At 43.4% G+C, this 25000-nt stretch overlaps 1 protein-coding gene across 1 annotated transcript in view; it reads left to right on the top strand.

Annotated features, from left to right (window-relative positions):
- LOC139757455 (multiple PDZ domain protein-like) overlaps positions 1-25000 on the top strand; it is a 963136-nt gene that overhangs the window by 185042 nt on the left and 753094 nt on the right. The window contains exons 5-7 of the mRNA XM_071677982.1: positions 5360-5494; positions 9301-9468; positions 11202-11399. Coding sequence (XP_071534083.1) covers positions 5360-5494; positions 9301-9468; positions 11202-11399 — 501 coding nt within the window. The remainder of the gene's footprint in view (positions 1-5359; positions 5495-9300; positions 9469-11201; positions 11400-25000) is intronic.

Genomic DNA, 25000 nt, shown 5'->3' with positions numbered 1-25000 from the left:
TGTGTGTGTGTGGGTGTGGGTGGGTGGGTGTGTGTGTGTGTGGGTGGGGGTGTGTGGGTGTGTGTGTGTGTGTGTGGGTGGGTGTGTGTGTGTGGGTGTGGGTGGGTGTGTGTGTGTGTGGGTGGGTGGGTGGGTGTGTGTGTGTGTGTGTGGGTGGGTGTGGGTGTGTGTGTGTGGGTGTGGGTGGGTGGGTGGGTGGGTGTGTGTGGGTGTGTGTGTGTGTGGGTGGGTGGGTGGGTGGGTGTGGGTGGTGTGGGTGGGTGTGGGTGTGGGTGTGTGTGTGGGTGTGTGTGTGTGTGTGTGTGGGTGTGGGTGGGTGGGGTGGGTGTGGGTGTGTGTGTGGGTGTGGGTGGGTGGGTGGGTGGGTGTGTTAGGGTGTGTGTGTGTGTGTGTGTGGGTGTGGGTGGGTGGGTGGGTGTGTGGGTGGGTGTGTATGTGTGTGTGTGTGTGTGTGTGTGTGTGTGTGTGTGTGTGTGGTTGTGAATTACAACCCGCTGATGAAAAGTTATAGAGAAAGATGTTGATAGTGTTGTTCTTCTTTTGTAAGTTGTAGTGGAAAGTGAGAGGTTTTTAGTTGTAGTTGTAGTGGAAGGATGAGGGTTTCTAGTTGTAGTTGTAGTGAGGGATGAGGGTTTCTAGTGTAGTTGTAGTGAGGGATGAGGGTTTCTAGTTGTAGTTGTAGTGAGGGATGAGGGTTTCTAGTTGTAGTTGTAGTGAGGGATGAGGGTTTCTAGTTGTAGTCGTAGTGAAGGATGAGGGTTTGTAGTTGTAGTGAAGGATGAGGGTTTCTAGTTGTAGTTGTAGTGAAGGATGAGGGTTTCTAGTTGTAGTTGTAGTGAAGGATGAGGGTTTCTAGTTGTAGTTGTAGTGAAGGATGAGGGTTTCTAGTTGTAGTTGTAGTGAAGGATGAGGGTTTCTAGTTGTAGTTGTAGTGAAGGATGAGGGTTTCTAGTTGTAGTTGTAGTGGAAGGATGAGGGTTTCTAGTTGTAGTTGTAGTGAAGGATGAGGGTTTCTAGTTGTAGTTGTAGTGGAATAATGAGGGTTTCTAGTGTAGTCGTAAAAGGCGAGTTTGTCCCGGTGACCTGTGGGAAAAAAATATGAGATTAGGCGCTTAATGACGCAGCAGATGTTCTCAAAGTTCTTCTGTTCTGGGGTGTTCTTCATGGCCATATCTGGCTAGTGTATATGGCATAACAAATGTTGAACAACTTTAGAATTAAAAATCCTCCTTCGATTTGCAAATAGATGTTCATCTTTATAGATTTTGTATGAGAGATATGATTTTTCTCTTTTTTTTACACTCGCGTTGAACTACGTATATTACGAATTTAAACTTCAGCCGGATGTAAGTACAACTCCCTGAAGCCTTCTGAACTTCAGAAGCAGAGCGTGAAATTCAAATTGCCTGTGTAGTATTTATGGTGACTTTGGACTGGGAAATATTCAGCTGGTGGAGAGCCTTTCTGGCTCTCACACGTGAAGAAGAGGAAGGGAGAGAAAACGAGAGATGGTAAAAGAAGAAAAATCATTGGCACGAATTTACTTAATGGTGTGTGTGTGTGTGTGTGTCTGTGTGTGTTATTATTATTATTACCTTTTACCACATCTTTAATGCACCATTCGTAACCATTACTCCTGTTTTGTCCATTTCTTTTAAATGGTATTGTGCCAGTCGATTTTATTTAAATGACATGAATTAATAAGAAGGGATAAATGTAAACGCTTTGATATATTCGTCCTGGCTGAGTCAGGAGAATATGTGATATATATACATATGAATGATGTTAGAAGGCTTGGCTTCGATTGTGTGTATTCGGTTATAAGACCCGAAGGTCTGGAAAACGTTTTTAAATAATGCCGGTAGCGGAGTTTATAGCGCAGAGGAGGATGATATATTCCTCTTGGCGTTTTTCGTTATTAAGTGATAGAAGAAATGCTTGACTTCTGTAAAGTGTAAGTATCTCTTAGGACAGAAACACTTTGTAAGTATACGGGCTTTAAACTCATATCTGCGTCTAGGCAGTTTAAAAAAAGGCTACAGTTATTTGTTATTTGGGTCATCCGTTCACAGTTCTACGTGGCACTGATGTCTGTGTTTCTGATCTGCTGTCACTGAATAACCCCGATATGCGTACCACGTGCCCTTTAAACGCCCTGTGTACGACCCCTTAGCCTTGCACGTGTCCTTGTCTTTAAACGTCGCTTGACCCCATAGCCTTGCACAGGCCCTTGTCTTTAAACGTCCTCTTTATATACCCCATAGCCTTGCACGGGCCCTTGCCTGTTAATAGACCATCCACCCTTTACACATTGCCCTGCAGACCACAATAGACCACACGGGCGGGAGAAGATAACGACCAAGACATGGTCACACGGTGTTTATCCGGGTGATGATATAAAGGAGGGGAGGACAGGGTATGTAGCGAAGCCAACCACGTGTCTTATCTAGAGGTGATTAACGTGTTGTGACGTGTCTGCATGAGGCATGGAACCCTACCCCCCCCCCCACCCCCCTGTGAGGGAGGTAGTGAGTAACCCCCCCCCCTCATTGTATGATTTATTCATTTATGTTAAATGGATAATTAGTCAAAATGAATTGATAATTTTGCTAAAGAATGTTTGGGGAAAGCGAAATGAAACAGCGAGAATAGAGTACACACACACACACACACACACACACACACACACACACACAAACACGCAGTTTGAACCGGTATGTAATTTGGGTTTGTAATTTTCGTTTCTGAACTGTGCGCATTTAAAGAAAAAAAAAAAACGCCAGATAAAGAGTACGATCAATGGAGGTCGTTATTTTGCTTCAGTAATTGCTCTGAGAGAGATATTATCGTTGGTTCATAATACACCTTATTTTCTCGGAGGGAAAGGGCGTTTAAATTTTTTTTTTTTGGAAGGATGGGAAACCCATGGAGAAAACGCGGACGTTTAAATAATTCAGATTAATACAGTGTATGTAAATTGTTCGCATGTATTTATTCTAGTCCTCTGGATTTTCAGACCTGGGCATTTTTTTTTTTTAAAGCAGGAATGAACACTTCGTATTTTAATTGGAGAAACGGATGATTAAAAATGATCATATGATTAATGAAAAGGGAATGATTCATTTATGGTGTGGGAGTAATATTGCTTCATGCCTTTAATCTGTATGATTAATCATATATTCATGATTAGCGTTTTTTTTAATCGTCGCTTCTTCATTCATCTGATAGATTCGACTTTATTATTTTTTAAAGGCTTTACCATCTACCTCTCTGTCGTAAATTCCTCTGTGGGTCGTCCTTGAAACCTCGCCCTCCACTCCATCCTTGAAATCTCGCCCTCCACTCCATCCTTGAAACCTCGCCCTCCACTCCATCCTTGAAACCTCGCCCTCCACTCCATCCTTGAAACCTCGCCCTCCACTCCATCCTTGAAACCTCGCCCTCCACTCCATCCTCCATCCTTGAAACCTCGCCCTCCACTCCATCCTTGAAATCTCGCCCTCCACTCCATCCTTGCTACCTCGCCCTCCACTCCATCTGTCAAGGGCGTCACCAGGTGTTGATGTCGTCCTAGGCGCCTCCGTCTGTCGTCCTTATCTCTGGAGAATGACATGCCACGTCACGGGCTGTTAGCTCGTTAACGACCATGACCTGAGTGCGTGGTCGCCTCTCTACCATTGGTCGTTCGTGACTTGGTCGTCTTAATCCGGATTTGTTGACGTGTTTTCCCCTTGTTTATTTTTCTTTGTTCTTTCCTCTCTGCTTGTCTGTTCCATTCGTTCCCTCAACTCAGCGTTGATCTGTGACTTTTCTCTCTTGAATTATGGCCATACTACGTGTTACCCGTTGTTGCCCTCCGCCGCTCGTGGAATCAGAGAGGTTAAGCAGCGTTGGGTCAGGTCAGGGCTTGGATGGGTGACCGCCAACTGGGGTCTGGCCAGAAGGTACGTGCGGCGAGCGCTACGCGCCAGCACTGGCCAATACCAGAATCGTCGCCATGGATACCGGTAGACTGACTGACTCTCTCTCTCTCTCTCTCTCTCTCTCTCTCTCTCTCTCTCTCTCTCTCTCTCTCTCTCTCTCTCTCTCCCCCCTTATCTCATGCCTTCATCTCTTCTCTCTTTCAGTATATTACCTCTCTCTCTCTCTCTCTCTCTCTCTCTCTCTCTCTCTCCCCTTATCTCATGCCTTCATCTCTTCTCTCTTTCAGTATATTACCTCTCTCTCTCTCTCTCTCTCTCTCTCTCTCTCTCTCTCTCTCTCTCATTCGTCTTGTTCAAATACATTTTCTCCCCCATGTCTACATCCTTCCCTTCCCTCCCTCCCCAAATATATACCTAACTCTATTATTTATCTTTTATCATTTATTTTCATTTCCCACCCACGCTCCCCCTCTCCGGTTATCCGTTACTTTTCGTGCTTTGCATTTCCTTCCATATTTGCTCTGTGCTCTTCCCCCAATTTCCCTTGTTATCATTCACTTGTTAATTTCCCTCGTCTCATCATCATTATGATTCTAATCTGGTTTTCTTTACACTGTTGTACAGAGTAATCACCCAAGCTGTTAATTGTATTAGATACCGGGGTTATGAGTTTTGAAAACACACACGAATATACTTTTCTTTCTTTCAAACTATTCGCCATTTCCCGCGTTAGCGAGGTAGCGTTAAGAACAGAGGACTGGGCCTTTGAGGGAATATCCTCACCTGGCCCCCTTCTCTGTTCCTTCTCTTGGCAAAAAAAAGGAAAAAAAAAGAGAGGGGAGGATTTCCATATATATATATGGAAGATTATTATGTGTTAAATCCTTGTTTCCAGGAATATATATCTCTCTGCCACACTAACAGGTACTTACACCGATGCTTCTGTGCCACACTTACAGGTACTTACACTGATGTTTCTGTGCCACACTTACAGGTACTTACACTGATGTTTCTGTGCCACACTTACAGGTACTTACACTGATGTTTCTGTGCCACACTTACAGGTACTTACACTGATGTTTCTGTGCCACACTTACAGGTACTTACACTGATGTTTCTGTGCCACACTTACAGGTACTTACACTGATGTTTCTGTGCCACACTTACAGGTACTTACACTGATGTGTCTGTGTCACACGTACAGTGATGAACTTCATGTCTGCCACAATTATAAGTACTGAAACCGATCTTTCTTTGCCACACTTACAGGTACTTAAACGTGTTTTTCTACCACACTTACAGGTCGTGACTTCGATCTTTCTTTGTCACACTTACAGGTACTTAAACGTGTTTTTCTGCCACACTTACAGGTCGTGACCTCGATCTTTCTGTGCCACACTTAATGACCTTTGGCGTTTCTCTCTCCCCCACCACAGCTGAACACCGAGTGGGCGCAGGTAGAGGTGATTGACCTCATTAACGATGGTTCGGGTCTTGGCTTTGGCATCATCGGAGGCAGATCAACAGGCGTTGTGGTGAAGACCATCTTGCCTGGAGGTGTCGCAGACAGGGTGAGTGTTGTCCTTTTAACCCTTTTATCTCATGACGTATGTCTTACGGTGGTCTGGGACCTTACCTTACCTTACGTATACCTTACGATGGTTTGGGAGGTGGTCTTCTACCCCCACAGCTGGGGTCTGGTACCTTACCTTACCTTACGTGTACCTTACGATGGTTTGGGAGGTGGTCTTCTACCCCCACAGCTGGGGTCTGGCACCTTACCTTACCTTACGTATGCCTTACGATGGTTTGGGAGGTCTTCTACCCCCACAGCTGGGGTCTGGGACCTTACCTTACGTAAATAAAGATGTTCATATTCATAGTCTTTGTTGCAACTGAAGCCCCGTGACCTTTGACCTTGTATGCCACATGTATTTAAATGCTTCATGAAAGTAAAGCGGATATATATATCTTTAGTATGCTTCACAGACCTGTTCTTCTCAGAGCCGTAATGCTTGTAAATGTATATATCTATTTATTTACTGCGTTTTGCCTCCCTCCCCCCTTGCTCCGTGACGTGTCATCTGCAATATACCTTGTTTATCGGTGTTTCCTGCGACGCGTCTGCGAATTCATGACGCAAACCATTTTGATTTACCGCCCGTGTGGTGTCTGGGTTGGGGGGGGGGGGGTGATATACGACAACGTCCATGAGTGATGTACCCACATGTCGTAAACCATGTAAGTAAGTGTTGGGTATTCCTCCGCCAGTCAGGTGTGGCAATTCGTTCATGGAAGTAATCGGTTAGGCAGTTCACTCTGCAGAGAGAGAGAGAGAGAGAGAGAGAGAGAGAGAAGGGGGAGATCTAATGGTCGTTAGCTGAGTGTAGGTGATGGACACGATTGGTTAAGGGGGGGTTAAGTGGTTGATCTTGTTATGATCCTGAGGTGGTTTGGAGGAGGAGATGGGTGATCGGTATGTGAGGAGTGTGGTAGTGTGGTTGTGGTAACAGGTGAGGGGCATTACGCAAACTCGTTCGTCGGTAACTGTGGTAGAACCACTGTGGTACGCTGTGTGGTACTGGCTGTGTTGGGGGACCACGGGAGATTATGAATATGGTTGGGTCACTAGGACACGACGGTACGACGGATGGGTACGACGGTACGACCATTGAGCACGACGGTGCGACCCTTGAGCACGACGGTACGACCCTTGAGCACGACGGGACGACCCTTGAGCACGACGGTACGATCCTTGAGCACGACGGTGCGACCCTTGAACACGACGGTACGACCCTTGAACACGACGGTACGACCCTTGAGCACGACGGTACGATCCTTGAGCACGACGGTACGATCCTTGAGCACGACGGTACGATCCTTGAGCACGACGGTACGACCCTTGAGCACGACGGGACGACCCTTGACCACGACGGTACGATCCTTGAGCACGACGGTACGACCCTTGAGCACGACGGTACGACCCTTGAGCACGACGGTACGACCCTTGAGCACGATGGTACGACCCTTTAGGTATGATGCCGTCGTCTATGACGTGACGACCCCGCCCCCCTACCCCCCCTTTAGCAGTGCCAGGGCAGTGTAATGAAGACGTTTTCTTGGCAGTGATGTGTGAGGTTTTTGGCCTGGGTCTGTCGTCACAGCTCCAGGTGGACATGATGGCTCTCCGTCCTCCCCCATATATCACTTGGTTTTCTAGATTGCCTCTTCCCCTTGTTCGTGTCGGGAATACTAGAACACACATCCCCTCCTCCTGCTTTTTCACCCCCCCCCCCTAACCCCTTCCCCACCCCTTAAAAAGAAAATGGGCGTACGAGGTCTGTCTACGTTTTCTTTTCTTTTTTTCTTTCCTACTTTTTCTCCCGTTTTCTTTTAAGTGTCAGGTCAGACGTTAGGCCAAGGATCGTACCTTCGTGTTCAAGAGTCGTACCGTCGTGCTCGAGTCGTACCGTCGTGCTCAAGGGTCATACCGTCGTGCTCAAGGATCGTCTTGTTCAAGGATTGTACCGTCGTGCTCAAGGGTCGTACCGTCGTGTTCAAGGATCGTACCGTCGTACTCAAGGGTCGTACCGTCGTGTTCAAGGGTCGTCCCTTCGTGCTCAAGGGTCGTACCGTCGTGCTCAAGGATAGTCCCGTCGTGCTCAAGGGTCGTACCGTCGTGTTCAAGGGTCGTCCCGTCGTGTTCAAGGGTCGTACCGTCGTGCTCAAGGGTCGTACCGTTGTATTCAAGGATCGTACCGTCGTGCTCAAGGGTCGTACCGTCGTGCTTAAAAGGTTAATGTTTGCAAGTATGCTTTACGTGAATGTCGTAATTTCAGTTAAAAATACGACTTTAGGAAATGAAACATTTTCTCCTTGCGTTAAATTTAAACATTTATTTCCTCCTTCCTTTAGATATATTTCTCTCTGCGTGTTTGCATAGTATAGACAGATGCACCATTTCGTAATTAGGGTATTTCTCGCATGTGATATTCCTCGTAGAGAAATTGGAAATGAAAGAGTAATATTCAAGTGTGTTCAAACCCCGGAGTGACTTCGCTAATAAGAGAAACATTCTGTTGAAAATTTCTGTTAATTACATACGAGGTATGTTGTGTGTATTACTTTGTGCCTTCATTTCAGAGAATTTATTATACCTGGAATACAATTTCTTATGAAATAACGTAGCATTTTGGACCGTAAGAGAGGTTTTTAAATATGATGGTCTGTCTAGGTTTCATTATAGTAATGAAGTGAGCCAGAGTATTATATAAATGGATATGAATAATATTTTAAAACGAAAATGTTGTTCTTGCTTATTGAACGAGTTTGCCTTTCATTCTTAGTATATGACACAATTATGGGTTTTACACTTATTAGATTATTAGATTAATGGTGGATGAATTGAATTACTTTTGATTTTCTTGTATATGTGATTTCAGTTTTATTTCATGATGGTTTGGGTGGTTTTCTACCCCCCACGGGGTCTAGGACCTTACCTTACCCTGCGATGGTTTAGGAGGTCTTCCACCCCCACAGCTGGGTCTGGGACCTTACCTTACGTATACCTTACGATGGTTTGGGAGGTCTTCTACCCTCACAGCTGGGGTCTGGGACCTTACCTTACCTTACGTATACCTTACGATGGTTTGAGAGGTCTTCTACCCGCTCAGCTGGGGTCTGCGACCTTACCTTACGATGGTGTGGGAGGTCTTCTACCCCCACAGCTGGGGTCTGGGACCTTACCTTACCTTACGTATACCTTACGATGGTGTGGGAGGTCTTCTACCCTCACAGCTGGGGTCTGGCACCTTACCTTACGATGGTGTGGGAGGTCCGAGTTCTGTGTATCGTGTCTGTGTTTCATTCATCGTCTTCATTGTGGCGTTAGAACTGGGAGGCGTGTTTACTGTGTGTGTGTGTGTGTGTGTGTGACCTTTTTAGCCACACTCTCCGGGTTCTACATTATTAAGTCCACTGCCTAAGGTCGCTTGCAGACGATCCTGTAAGTTTTAAAATCGTTCCGTAACGTAGAATATCAACAATCTATCTTTCAAAAGAACTTGTATACTGTAAGTATACCTGTGTCGATATATATATATATATATATATATATATATATATATATATATATATATATATATATATATATATATATATATATATATAACCCAGGACCTTTTGCATGTGTTGCTATCAGCAGCAAGGATTCGAACCCAGGACCTTTTCCATTTGGTACTAATCTTCTTCATTTTTGCAAGGATTCGAACCCAGGACCTTTTCCATTTGGTACTAATCTTCTTCATTTTTGCAAGGATTCTAACCCAGGACCTTTTCCATTTGGTACTAATCTTCCATTTTTTTTTTCTTTTTGCAGGATGCACGTCTGCAGTCTGGAGACCACATCCTGCAGATCGGAGACGTGAACCTGAGAGGGATGGGGAGTGACCAGGTCGCCGTGGTGCTCCGCCAATCCGGGTCACACGTACGCCTCGTTGTGGCCAGACCGATCGAACCCACGTCCCCTGACTTCCAGGTCAGACAGGTCAGCACCACTCAGCCGCCACTGATGGCAAGTTTGTTCGACAGATCACGACCAATCACATGCATGACAGTCACGTGCAGGGGCGTGACGCATGACAGTCACGTGCAGGGGCGTGACGCATGACAGTCACGTGCAGGGGCGTGACGCATGACAGCATGACAGTTGGGAACCAGCGCTTACATTTCTCACAGTCGCCTGGAACATGACAGCTGGGGGGGGTGGGGGGGACACTTGATTATATGTACTACTCTAAGCCAGGGTCACACTCTTGGGGTCACACTCGGGGGTCATACTTGGGGGTCACACTCGGGGGTCATACTTGGGGGTCACACTCGGGGGTCATACTTGGGGGTCACACTCGGGGGTCATACTTGGGGGTCACACTCGGGGGTCACACTCTTGGGGTCACACTCGGGGGTCATACTTGGGGGTCACACTCGGGGGTCATACTTGGGGGTCACACTCGGGGGTCACACTCGAGGGTCATACCTGCTTCAGGAGTGAATGTTTACACTTGAGCGAGGACGTGGGCGTGGCTTAAGGGGGCAAGAGTGTGTTAGGAAGAGTCCCGCCGGCATGACGCTTGTAAGGTCGACGTTCTCGCGGGATTTAAAAGTATTTCAGTGCCTAAGGTTCGTTTTAGTGCCTCACATTCCATTACAAGATTCAATATTCTTGTGCATATGATTAATTTACGATGGTTTAAAGCAAGATGGCGCTTGTGAGGCCACTGGTTTACAGGGTTTATATACACCGTTTTATTTAGGAAGTTTTATATTTTTAAAAGTAAATCCTTTGATTGGGCCCTTTGATTAATTATTCATACATGGTAATTAGGCTACACCAAATATTACACGAGGAATTATTTACCAAAAAAACATTTTTTTTTTTTTTTAAGAATTATACAGCGAAATGCTTCAGCAGGTGTTTGAAATTTATTTGTTAATGAGTCTTTATTTAGATTTGCTTTGATATGTGTTAGAGAGATATGTTTGACATGGGGGGGGGGGGGATGTTTTGCATACCAGAAGGTCTTTGATCCGTAGTGTGTGATGCAAATCGTGTTGTTTGTGAGGTTGTGAGGTGTGAAAAAGTTTAAGTCATCGACAGAAGTAGTGATTGTTAGCGAAATATTACGGGAATAGGTATACACACACACACACACACACACACACACACACATATATATATATATATATATATATATATATATATATATATATATATATATATATATATGTATTTTTTTTTCGGGTGTAAAATTTCTAGAAATGTATTGATAATTTCATACATTTACTATGGTAATTCAGGACATGTGTTAGTCTTTCATAAAGATTGATTTCAGTGTAATTACTCTTCTGGGTTCGTGTTCAAGGACATGAACACTGCGAACGAGAAAAAAGAAATGTGTTTGTGATAACAATTATGAGGTTTTGATGGGTTGAGTGTATGGTAACACTGTGTGTGTTTGTGTGTATGGTGCTCCTGTGTGGTAACAGTGTGACCTTACGGGAATGGACTGACCTCGTGTGACACTTCATTGTTTGACCTGTGTGCTAATTGAATCCTTAGGATTAAAGGACGAATAAGGACAGGATATTCCCCTCGTATATCACCAGCTTGTCGTAGAAGACGGTGAGGAGGGTGGGAGTCCTCCTCCCCTCCTGTATTATAATTTGATAGATGATCAATGATGATGGCGTCCGTTCTCATACCTCTCGTGGCACGTTCAGGTGGGTAGATCGGCTCCCATCGTGGAGACGCGCGTGCTGAACGACCCAGAGGAACTCGAGCGCCGGCTGAGCCTTCTACAGAATGGCTTTACCCCAGCTCTCGTAGCGCCTGCCATAGGCGCTGTAGCCGGCCCGGCCAGTGCCAATGGCCACGTCCCCACGTACTCCAACGGAGACATGGAACCACCGCTGCGTAGGGTAAGTACCCCCTTGCTTGTTTGCCTGTGTCTCCACCCCCGGCCACCATCTCTGGTTGCCTGAGGGCGCTGGTGGTGGGGGGGGGGGGTCGTTTTAAGGTTAAGTAGTATTCAGGGTGTTACTTTTAAGGGTAAGTAGTATTTGGGTGTGTTACTTTTAAGGTTAAGTAGTATTTGGGTGTGTTACTTTTAAGGTTAAGTAGTATTTGGGTGTGTTACTTTTAAGGGTAAGTAGTATTTGGGTGTGTTACTTTTAAGGGTAAGTAGTATTTGGGTGTGTTACTTTTAAGGTTAAGTAGTATTTGGGTGTGTTACTTTTAAGGGTAAGTAGTATTTGGGTGTGTTACTTTTAAGGTTAAGTAGTATTTGGGTGTGTTACTTTTAAGGTTAAGTAGTATTTGGGTGTGTTACTTTTAAGGTTAAGTAGTATTTGGGTGTGTTACTTTTAAGGTTAAGTAGTATTTGGGTGTGTTACTTTTAAGGGTAAGTAGTATTTGGGTGTGTTACTTTTAAGGGTAAGTAGTATTTGGGTGTGTTACTTTTAAGGGTAAGTAGCATTTGGAGTGTTACTGGCAAGGGTAAGTAGCATTTGGAGTGTTACTCTAAGGGTAAGTAACGTATGGAGTGTTACTTCCAAGGTTAAGTAGTATTTGGGGTGTTACTGTCAAGGGTAAGTAGCATTTGGAGTGTTACTGACAAGGGTAAGTAGCATTTAGGATGTTAGTGGGTCAGGTAAGTACCACTTGGGGTTCTACTGCCTTGTGTAGTGTCAGGTGTTCCACTGCTGAAGGTTAATGTTAATTGTACCACTACTTAGGGTTAATTACCACTTGTTGTACCACTGCTTAGGGTTAATTACCACTTATTGTTCCAATTTAAAGTGTCATTTCTTCAGTTCCACTATACAGTGCCGAGGATGAATACCATTTTATCATTCCACTGTTTAATGTTATGCCACTTATTATTCCACTGTTTAATGTTATGCCACTTATTATTCCACTGGCTATTGTACCACATATTGTTCCACTGCTTACGTTGAACCACTCGTTGTCCCATTGCCCAGGGTTGTACCACTGGATATTCCACTGTCTAGAACACTTACTTATTCCCCTTCCACTGCCTTGGTTGTATCTGCTTGTAGAATGCAGTAGATGACCTGTTGATTACTCGATAATCTTAAGTAGAAATTGGGCAACAGGACAACATGGATGTGGTAGATGGGCGGCCTCTGGCAGGTGGTTACAGAGATGGCAGGTGGTGACAGAGAGCCAGGTGGTGAAAGATGGTGGCAGAGAGTCTTCGCTGTTTTTCGTAACCCTGACGCCCAAATTATTTCCGACCGTTGTGATGCTCCTGTTGGTTCTGTTGTGAACAGACAGCACTCAAGAGTAGTATAGTTGTCTTCAAGGGTCGTACCGTCGTGCTCAAGGGTCGTACCGTCGTGCTCAAGGATCGTACCGTCGTGCTCAAGGATCGTACCGTTGTGTTCAAGGATCGTACCGTCGTGTTCAAGGGTCGTACCGTCGTGTTCAAGGATCGTACCGTCGTGTTCAAGGGTCGTACCGTCGTGCTCAAGGGTCGTGCCGTTGTGCTCAAGGGTCGTACCGTCGTAATCTTTTAAATTGATACTTTTTACATATACTTTCAAGGTTCATTAGAAAGTATATATATATATATATATATATATATATATATATATATATATATATATATATATATATATATATATATAAAGTTTGAACTGTGATTCGGGAAATGTTAGTTACTGAATCAGAAAAACCCGATACCATTAGATCGGCTCATTGATGGCATTAGATCGGCCGATGACATTCGATCGGCCAGAAATAGGTGGAGGAACCCAGAAAGATGTTCCACTTAATATATAACACGAACTGTCGTGTCTAGGTCAGTGAATCCTCCACTGTGGATGTATTTTCATTTCCAGTGTGAAATCTTGTCTTTTCCCAGTGGACAGTTTCCCCACTGGCGTTATTTCTGTCTTGGGCCGAGAATGATAGATATCTATCGAGTCAGTTTCTTGTTGCTATTTTTCTAGCAGTGTTGTATCTAGGAGGAAGAGAGTCTATATCCGGGTTAAGTCGCACTTGAGTTAAGTGTAAGTGTCTTTCTTGACAATGCGTATCTCACTTAAAGCCGTACTTAAATGCCCAGACCATTTAATTTTGGTTTATCTGTCATGCTTAAAGAGGTATCTTAAGTTTGTTAACTGCAAGGGTGTGTTATCTTAACTAAGATACGTTTTTGTCTCACTTATGTTAATGTTAAACTCTGAGCACGACGGTACGACTGTTGAAGAAAACGGTACGTCATTAAGATCGACGGTACAGTTGTTGAACGTAATGGTACAGCTCTTGAACTCGACGGTATGGCCTTGGATATGGGTCAGGGTAAAGTCAAAGGTCAGATTATTAGTACACAAAGGTCGTGTCGTCGTGTTCAAGGGCAGTACTGTCGTATTCAAGGGTCGTACCGTCGTGTATAAGGGTCGCACCGTCGTATTTAAGGGTCGCACCGTATTATACAAGGGTCGTACCCTCGTGTACAATGGTTTTACCGTCGTGGTCGTATCGTCGTGCTCAAGGGTCGCACCGTCGTGTTCAAGGGTCGCACCGTCGTGTTCAAGTGTCGTACCGTCGTGTACAAGGATCGTACCGTCGTGTTCAAGGGTCGCACCGTCGTGTTCAAGGGTCGCACCGTCGTGTTCAAGGGTCGCACCGTCGTGTTCAAGGGTCGTACCGTCGTCTTCAAGGGTCGTATTGACATGCTCAAGGGTCCTTCATTTATGTTCGTGGTAGTAACATATTTTCCCACACGTTATATTACTGCATTTTACCTACATATCTCTCGGAGATCTACCACACGAACTAGGGTCATTTAAACACTTTACGTCCCGCGTTTGATACAGTATAATCAAACACGATTTATCTCGATCTTGTGTTACTTAATTTCGCCTGGGTACATTTTACACCCAACATCCCTTCAGGTAAACAATATCCCACAATGCAGTATTGTATTATGGTAACTCCTCTCTGCTGAATGTATAAATACAACAGGTGTAATGAGCTCCACGTCTTACCCGTAATCTTTTACTGTGTAAAGTTGAGACTAGAATGAATATCTGTGGTGGTGTGTGAGTGTGTGTGACATTTCTTCTGTGAACTGTGAGGCATTTTTCAACGTCTCTTCTTAAGTATTGAGGTCACGGGCAAGTCATCTGCTGGCTATACGAGGTCATATGAATACGTCCTGGTGATGGGTAGTGTATTAGAATATCACTGAGTCTTACTTATAGAAGAATGGTGTTCTTGTTCGAGTTTTACCAGTGGCACGGCAGTGGCCTTGACCCACTGTGGTTTAAGGGGAGGGGGGGGCGTAGTTTCCAGACCATTTTTCGGGTTATTTACTTTCATTTTCGTATCATTAAACATGGCGTTATACCTTCTTATAGTCATCCCGTAATTTATTATCATTTTTCCGTTTTCTATATTTTTTGTTTGCCTCGTTTGTGTGTGTGTGTGTGTGTGTGTGTGTGTGTGTGTGTGTGTGTGTGTGTGTGTTTCATCTCGTTCATTATTATTCATCCTGGTGAGGCTTGCGTTTCCTCGTTCATTATAACTTTGTTCACTAACTCAAGTGTCGACGGGAATTGTAACTTGGGTGTCCATGTGTTCTGTCAGCGGAGCCACGCCACACCACCACACCACACTACACCACACCACACTACACCGCACTTGTACCACACCACACCACACCACACTACATCTTACTCTACCACACTACACCACACCACACTACACCACACTGCACCACCCTTGTACCACACCACTCCACTACATCTTACTCTACCACACTACACCACACTACACCACACCACACCACACCACACCACACCACACCACACCACACTACACCACACCACACCACACTGCACCACACCACACCACACTTGTACCACACCACACTGCACCACACTACACCACACCACACTGCACCACACCACACCACACTTGTACCACACCACACTACACCACACTGCGCCACACTTGTACCACAACACACTCCACCACACCACACCAGTACATCTTACTCTACCTCACCACACCACACCACACTACACTACACTACATCTTACTCAACCACACTACACCGCACCCCACCACACTACACCAGTAGCTTATATGAACAGTTGGAATGTATTTTCCTATAATATGCTAATTCAATTAACCTGTTTTATTGGGTAAAATATCTTGTACCAGTTTCCTTCAGACGATGCGCTTTATATACGCTCCCTTGCTATAGAAATATTTCTTTTATATGGCTATATATTCCCCTTATAGAAATAACCCACCTTTATACCTCTTGTGTTTTCTATACCAGGATATTGCATATAGTTTATAGCTTTGTTTGCCCCGTGTTCCTCCCCCTCACGTCACCACGGTGGTCGTAAACCTGTACTAACTCCATCAGGAATTAGACCTTATAGCCTCTAGTTATGTTTGTGGGTCAAGTTAGCAGGCCCTGATACGTTTTCTGTTTCGTTACATGTGGCAGGGACTTTTATAAAAAAAACACCCTCCTTCTTCTTCCAGGTAGCCAGACATTCTAGAAAACCTTTTTTTTTTTCTCTCTCTCTCTCTCTCTTCCACTGAACATGTGATTATGTCACTGCCTGTGCCTCACGTCTGAGCCATCTTCCCTTTTAGAACCATTTCGAGGTCGCTCCCACAGGATCGCCTTTTAATCCTCACAGCCAATCGTTAGAACATCCTTTGGACTCTTTAATTATGGAGGTCCTGTTTTCTCCATGAGAATCTGCTAAGGCTGGGGCCCCCAAGGAGCTAGGACTTGTATCCTGACATACGATGCAGGAAAATGTATTCGTCATGTTTTTACAAACTTAACGATGGTGTGGGAGGTCTTCTATACACCCACAGCTGGGGTCTGGGACCTTACCTTACCTTACGTATACCTTACGATGGTTTGGGAGGTCTTCTACCCCCACAGCTGGGGTCTGGGACCTTACCTTACCTTACGTATACCTTACGATGGTTTGGGAGGTCTTCTACCCCCACAGCTGGGGTCTGGGACCTTACCTTACCTTACGTATACCTTACGATGGTTTGGGAGGTCTTCTACCCCCACAGCTGGGGTCTGGGACCTTACCTTACCTTACGTATACCTTACGATGGTTTGGGAGGTCTTCTACCCCCACAGCTGGGGTCTGGGACCTTACCTTACGTATACCTTACGATGGTTTAGGAAGGTCTTCTACCTCCACAGCTGGGGTCTGGGACCTTACCTTACCTTACGATGGTTTAGGAAGGTCTTCTACCTCCACAGCTGGGGTCTGGGACCTTACCTTACCTTACGATGGTTTGGGAAGGTCTTCTACCCCCACAGCTGGGGTCTGGGACCAACCTGAAGTCCTGTTCTTGCGCTCACTCAATGGACGAAGAGACCAGAGCTGGTTCGTATGCATTACCTGATGGCCATCAAGGCCACTGGGAAAGGAGGCCCCCCCCTTCCTTCCCTCCCTCCATCTTCTCTCTTCTTCCTCCCTCGAAGCTTAATTAGGAAGCCCGAGTCGTCCAGGCTCCCTTGCTGGCTGGTTGGGCAGAAGGAACCGGGGAAACTGGGGTAAAGACGTGTGTCAATCAGGTGGACAGTGTTCCATTAGTTAGGTCATTGGATTGTGAATAACTTTGCATCTTATAACTGGAGAGAGAGAGAGAGAGAGAGAGAGAGAGAGAGAGAGAGAGAGAGAGAGAGAGAGAGAGAGAGAGAGAGAGAGAGATGCTGAGCGCTGGAACATACTACCATGGTAGTGATTACGGTGAGAGCGGAAGAGAGACGAGATAGAGAGAGCTGGCATGGATGGGTGTGGATGTGAGAGGGGGTTCAAATGAGTGGAGGTGTGAACGTGTGATGAAGGAATTAAACGAGACAGTCTTGTAGGTTTAGGGAGGAGGAGGGGGGTTGGTGAGAGTGGAATGTATATAAGGGATGAAGAGATTGGAGGATTACACTGCTAACTGGAGTTAGAGGAAGGTATGAGGGACTGGAAATGATCAAGAATTGATGGAAGACAGACGTGTGGTGAGGGACGATGGTGATATAAATTGGGGGAACAGGAAAGACTATTGATGAGCGGTATATACATTCCTCCCTCTCTATTACCTGCCTTCTCCAACTCACCCATTCTCCTCCTACACTCTTTCTTCCATCATCCCCACCAACAACATTCTCCAACACCCTTCCCCAACGTTTTCCATCTCCAACACCCTTCTGTTCTAAAATCCTTCTCTGCCAGCACCCTCCTCAAACATCCTCTCCCTCCTCCAACACCCATCTCAAACATCCCTTCCCTCCAACACCCTTCTCCTCCATCTATTCTCTTCTCGTCCTACTCGCGAACCTCACACACGGGTTAAACCTTACCCATACGTGAGGTAGCGCCAGGCCTGCCTATCCCTTTAACTCATTCCCGTCATAATGGAATGCGTTTCCCACATGACCTGGTCTGATATGAGCTTCACTAGCCTTATCAATATTCAAATTAGCTTCCGGATACTTTAAGATGGTTGAGAGATGACGTAGTAATTTGAGGTCATTAATCATCCCCTTGTTTGATGTTTAAACTCAACACCTGTTAATTACGAGATGACCTTTTTTTATTTTTTTACTTAGGAACACAACGAAGGAATTGCTAAAGAGACATACTTTGTAATGTATTTCGAAAAAAAATATGATTTTGGACTTGACATCATCATTACATGAGATGCTGGAGATGTGTGAGGAGGCGTCCTCTGGGCTAATTACTCCTGGAAGGTAATTAGTTAGTAAGTTACGAAGATTGTTACATTGGTTCTACGTTAAGGGCTGGGCTGGATGATAATGGTAACCCCTGGTTAAGGTTCGTTTATATCTTGGGGTCGTTTGGTGATTAACGTCCTTGAGAAACTGCTCTCCCGTTTTCTTTACTGTTACGTGAATGATTACGACAGGTATTTCGTTAATCGTAGGTGGCTGTACGGTTCATGTCATTAAACGGCATTACAGCGATGGTTAGGGCACGGGGTTCGTAATGTAATTTGGCCAGCTTTCACCCTAGCTGTTCGATGGTTAATGTAATCTGCTGTTTAGAATGTAATCTAATCATGACGAATGAAATTATGTAATGGGGTTTCATGTGCAGTATCACGACGTTACGACCCTTTATAACGACGTTACGACCCTTAATAAAACGACGTTACGACCCTTAATAACACGACGTTACGACCCTTTATAACATGACGTTACGACCCTTTATAACATGACGTTACGACCCTTTATAACGACGTTACGACCCCCTCTAGCACGCCGTTCTGTTACTTGTAACGGTTGTCTGTTACTTTAGACTTGAAAATACTATCTTGTAACGCCCCTTTTGTTACTTAATACTTCATAACACCATCTCGTAACGCCCCTTTTGTTACTTAATACTTCATAACACCATCTCGTAACGCCCCTTTTGTTACTTAATACTTCATAACACCATCTTGTAACGCCCCTTTTGTTACTTAATACTTCATAACACCATCTCGTAACGCCCGTCTGTTACTGGAGGTCTGGAAGGCCAGAGGGCAACGTCATGATACGAGTGACGTATGATGACGCTGCATCATACGTCATCCACCTCAGAGTGACGTATGATGACGTTGCATCATACGTCATCCACCTCACAGTTCGCGCCATTAATCCTTTACTCGGGACATTAATCCTTCCTTTGGACTTCAGTGTGGGACCTGGGGGGAAAATCCCAGGGTATTTAATGCCATCTGTAAATCCTGGCAGTATTTAATTAGAAACCCTGTTCACAAGGACTAAATCTTAACGCTGAGGGGCTCTCGACTCGCCCTTCCAGCTTTGCGCTAAATTTTAGCGAACGTAATCCGGGATTTGTGAGGATTTTATTCAGATTTCATTTGGTAGAGATGTGGCAATATTCATATTTTCTCCTAGGATTTATATTCATATTCTCTTTAATATATATATATATATATATATATATATATATATATATATATATATATATATATATATATATATATATATATATATTATTGAGCGTTGGGAGGGGAGATATCATTTCTTTGTTGGCTTAGATAATTGTAATAGAAAACAGTGATATTATTAATGATAAATATTTTGTAAGATTAAATAACTGCTCGACTTTTTAATGTATAAATGAATACATAAGTATCACAGAAAGTCGAAAATGAGGATGATATACTAAGCTTCGTGTACCATTTTAGTGTGCCATTGAACCTCCGTTTTCGAGGAGCCCGTTTTCTGTAGTTGGGAACGTCCATTCTCTGTGACGCGCAGCGGTGACTGATCTATTCTGTAATCAGTTTTCGAATTCATTTTCTCTTCTATGTTTTTCCTTTTAGGTCATAGAGGTATTACAGATGGTGCGATTGAATTTAGCGTTAGGGTAATTTTTAATGGACATCTAACTTTATTTTAAGCGTTCGTTCGTTGTACAGTTATGCGTTGAAATATGTTAAATTCGTTAAAAATATAGAATATTTGATACTGGAATTCGGTCAGCCTGTGCAGCTAGATCATCGGGTTATTTATTACTTATTTGGCGTGATGGATTCATGTAATTTATATTCATTTAAACCAGCCTGGTTACTGAACATGAATATTCACACACACACACACACACACACACACACACACACACACACACACACACACACACGAGGGTGTAATTAGAATAAGGTAATTATGAGAGATATGGGAGAACTCTCCTCCTGTATTATACAAATGAGCAAATTGCACTTTTTAAGGGGGAGATCAACTACTGTATTTCAGCTTTCAAAAAGAAAAAAATTAGTCCATCATAAATGTTATCGCGATTTTATTTATTCAAACAAATGATTAGAATGTCACTGTATATGTAAATTCCCATTTTTTATTGATGTTTAACATCGTACAGAGATAAAAAATCATTGGCACATGTATGTAAATAAATCCCTTACAGTTTTATATTTATCTTTGTTATTAGTATAACTAAAACATGTATAGTTTAATGGGTATTTTTTCTGAGATGGTTTGATATAATTGGGGGAAATAGTTTGAGATGAAATCGTGTATGTGACATCCCATTTTCTACCCTGTGAACAGGTTTTTTGAGTCTAGTGTTACAGTAATGTGTATTTGGATGTCGAGCTGGTTACAGAGTTGGATCTATTGACCTCCATGTATTCACGATATTCATATATACACAGGCATTACAGGATAAGTCACTCTCCTTTATATGGATATGTAAATTATCTACATTATGTAGATTATATACATGAACACACACATTACAGGATAGGTCAGAGTCCATTTATATAAACTACTGATTAATATGTATGTTACATACACGACCAGAGATCTCCATATATTCTGTACATATATACACATTACAGGAATGTATATTAATGTGTAGGTTACATAGATGTGGTTAGACCGTCATATATATATATATATATATATATATATATATATATATATATATATATATATATATATATATATATATATATATATATATATATATAATTGGAATATCGTCATATGTAGTTTAGGAAGGTATGATAATATACTGGCCTTAGGAGAAAATTTATATAGTTTTGAGTGTCTTCACTAATGCCGATTGTAAATGCTGGCATTTTTTTTTTTTGTCTTGAAGCGTTATTTTGCCGACAACATTGTTCAGTCTGGGGTAGCAATAATATTATTCATTAGTCTTCATAAATGAAGTTTGGGTGAAGTATTATTGATGGTTTAATGAAAGGAAATTGATATGGATGTTCCTGTGTGTGTGTGTGTGTGTGTGTGTGTGTGTGTGTGTGTGTGTGTGTGTGTGTGTGTGTATGTGTGTGTGTGTGTGTGTGTGTGTGTGTGTGTGTGTGTGTAGTGTAGTGTATTGTAAAGTATAGATGAAATTTTTGAATAGAAAAAAAAATAAGTTTAATACCTGATATAAGCTTAGGTGTAGGTTTGATTATGCTAATTATCCTAATTAGTAAATTATATCTTTACTTTTTTTTAAATCAGTTCACTGGACAATGTAATTTCAGAGGATTTGATCATTTTGAAGTTTTAAGGTAATTAGGAATTCAAACGAAGTTGAATTCAATATCGATATTAATATTTTATGATATTGTTTAATTTGACTTTGCTGTTATCGAACGATTTAATTCGGAAATGTAAATTTCATATTTGGTCATTTCGGGGTTTGTGTTCGCTGCTAAAGGAACCAATAAAATGTAATATTAAAGGTGAGCTTAACTACTGTTTGAGGTCATTGGCAGTTAAAGGTCGTTGGTTCGTCTTGGTTTTTTTTTTTCTTTTTTTTTTTTGCAGTGCTGTTCAAATACTGGTTGTTAAGTCCAAGGTTTTTTTTATTTTCTTTTTATTGTGTTCCCGTGTGGGTGGGGAAGTGGCTATTTCTTTTCCATGTTGCTTTTGTGAAGTGTGTGTGTGTGGGTTGTGCTTTCCGTAGACCTTGCGGTACAGTGATAGAAAATGGGGTTTGGTATGTACAAAACCAATTTTCCCCCATATTTTTTTTCTCTTTTTGAGAGAGAGAGAGAGAGAGAGAGAGAGAGAGAGAGAGAGAGAGGTTTATAGCCGTGAAATGCATTTAGTTGTGTTGGTGTGTCTGTTAAATTCGTTGGAAAAGTCCTTTGACATTTTTTTTCTTGTAGTTTATTTAAATGATAGTAATTCTAGCTAAAGTTATGATGATAATTTACCCCTCGTGAATATTCATGGTAAGAGTTTCATAATTCCTAGAAGAAATTAGATTAGCAAGAGTTGATGAACGTGACATACTGTGTCGTGCTGTGTATGAAGTGTAGTGGGTGTATTGTATATCTGGTGTACTTTGGGGCACTGCTGAGTGCCTGGGGAGGGGGGGGGGAGTGTATTGACCTAAGGCGGGGGTTGAATGTATAGGGGGAAATTTATCTGCTTCATTAAGGAAGGGTTCGATCCCCATATTACACTCCGGCCCTTCAGACCTAACTAAACGTGTCGGCTTTTGAAACGCGTTATTATCTGCTTCCGACTCTCCCACTTTATATATATATATATATATATATATATATATATATATATATATATATTTTTTTTTTTTTTTTTTTTTTTTTTGCCGCTGTCTCCCGCGTTTGCGAGGTAGCGCAAGGAAACAGACGAAAGAAATGGCCCAACCCACCCCCATACACATGCCTTGATTCAATCCACTGACAGCACGTCAACCCCGGTATACCACCTCGATCCAATTCACTCTATTCTTTGCCCTCCTTTCACCCTCCTGCATGTTCAGGCCCCGATCACACAAAATCTTTTTCACTCCATCTTTCCACCTCCAATTTGGTCTCCCTCTTCTCCTCGTTCCCTCCTTCTCCGACACATATATCCTCTTGGTCAATCTTTCCTCACACATTCTCTCCATGTGACCAAACCATTTCAAAACACCCTCTTCTGCTCTCTCAACCACGCTCTTTATATATATATATATATATATATATATATATATATATATATATATATATATATATATATATATATTCCTATTAGTCCACGGGGAAAATGAAACACGAGAAGTTCCCAAGTGCACTTTCGTGTGATAATCACATCATCAGGGGGAGACACAAGAGAGAAATATAACGGTCAGTTAATAAACATCGAAGAGACGAAGCTTGGACGCCATTTGATAAATATTTGGTATATGTGTGTGTGTGTGTGTTTTGTTTATTTGATTCAAATGTCATTATGAACCTCCCTTACTTTTGTTAGTTTATCCTTTTGTCTATGTATCTGTGTATCTATACATCTCTCTTGAATCTCAGGTCTTTTCATCTATGCTTCTCTTTATCTGGTCGGCTGTCCGTGTTGTGTGTGTGTGTGTGTGTGTGTGTGTGTGTGTGAGCGAGTGATTTAGATAGGTTATTTCGGGTATATAATACGAGTTGGGGGGGTATTATGTACTTATAGCAATGTGTGTTATTTTTTTAACATCGTTGTTTCTGTAGGATCTGAACCAACATACTGGACATGCGAACCCAAGAAACGCCATCCAGTATTTGCCAGCGAATGCATGTGTCCCTCCAACAAACACACACATCTTCAGTTCACTTGCGTCAGACACATCTTTTTATGACGCACTCGACGACGCACCTCGACTGGCAAACGCATCTTTACTACTCTGTCGGCACACACCCGCCCTGACCTTTGACCTGACCTAGATGAGAAGACAGTATTAACCTTTCCACTGATCGGAAAAAAAAGAAAATGATAGCGTTAATGAGACGACAACAACAACATGTTGTTTGGTTGTTGATTGTTGGTTGGGTTATGGAAGTACAATCTAAAAGCAGACACTTGAATGGATGGGTTTTGGTTTAATGGGCGATGATGATGATGTTAGAAATTGTATGAGTGGTGGCGAATGAGACGTTAGCGTTGGAGAACCACGTTGACGGTGGTGATGGAGGTGGTGTGTTGGAGGGGCGAAGGTTTTCATATTGTTGGTGATAGTAGAGGTGTTGGAGAGGCAGTGGTTCTATATTGGTGATGGTCGTGGTGTTGGAGAACCATTGGTTCATATGTTGGTGATGATGGTTTTTGTAGTGTTGGAGTACCCTTTGGTTTTTGTGTTGGTGATGCTTGTAGCGTTGGAGAGAGATATACAAGCTTTATGTAGTTGGTAGGTCAACGTTTGATTCCCAATTTATCACCATTTAACTCTGCGCATGCTCGTGTGTTGTGGACACCCCTCCTCCCGTTTATCACTTCATTCGTAATTTATATCTATATGAATGAGTTCCACGCAAACCAGGTAGTTCATATTTATGCTTAATGGCCAGAGAGTGATATATGTTCGTGTGTATTTTATTAAAATTGACAGCCCCATTCGTATGAATTTAAGTTTCCTGTATCTGTATTAGATGATGATGGAGAGCGATATTATGGTTTTTTGGTCTTATAATGATGGAGGGATTTTGTGTTCATTGATCTCATGGAGTCGAAACGTCCCTTCGCTTGAGGTTAGGTTAGAAAATGGGAGTTCGATTTAGTTGAGCACGACGCTACGACCCTTGAGCACGACGGTACGATCCTTGAGCACGACGGTACGACCCTTGAGCACGACGGTACGACCCTTGAGCACGACGGTACGACCATCGAGCACGACGGTACGACCCTTGAACACGACGGTATGACCCTTGAGCGCGACGGTACGATCCTTGAGCGCGACGGTACGACCCTTGAGAACGACGGTACGATCCTTGAGCACGACGGTACGATCCTTGAGCACGACGGTACGTCCCTCGAGCACGACGGTGAGACCCTTGAGCACGACGGTACGACCATCGAGCACGACGGTACGACCCTTGAACACGACGGTATGACCCTTGAGCGCGACGGTACGATCCTTGAGCGCGACGGTACGACCCTTGAGAACGACGGTACGACCCTTAAACACGACGGTACAACCCTCGAGCACGACTCTACGATCCTTGAGCATGATGACCTGGT

Source organism: Panulirus ornatus, chromosome 26 (genome assembly GCF_036320965.1).
Source record: "Panulirus ornatus isolate Po-2019 chromosome 26, ASM3632096v1, whole genome shotgun sequence".
Taxonomy (NCBI): domain Eukaryota; kingdom Metazoa; phylum Arthropoda; class Malacostraca; order Decapoda; family Palinuridae; genus Panulirus; species Panulirus ornatus.
The sequence above is the reverse complement of the archived record's forward strand: the minus strand, read 5'-3'. Positions and strand labels throughout refer to the sequence as shown.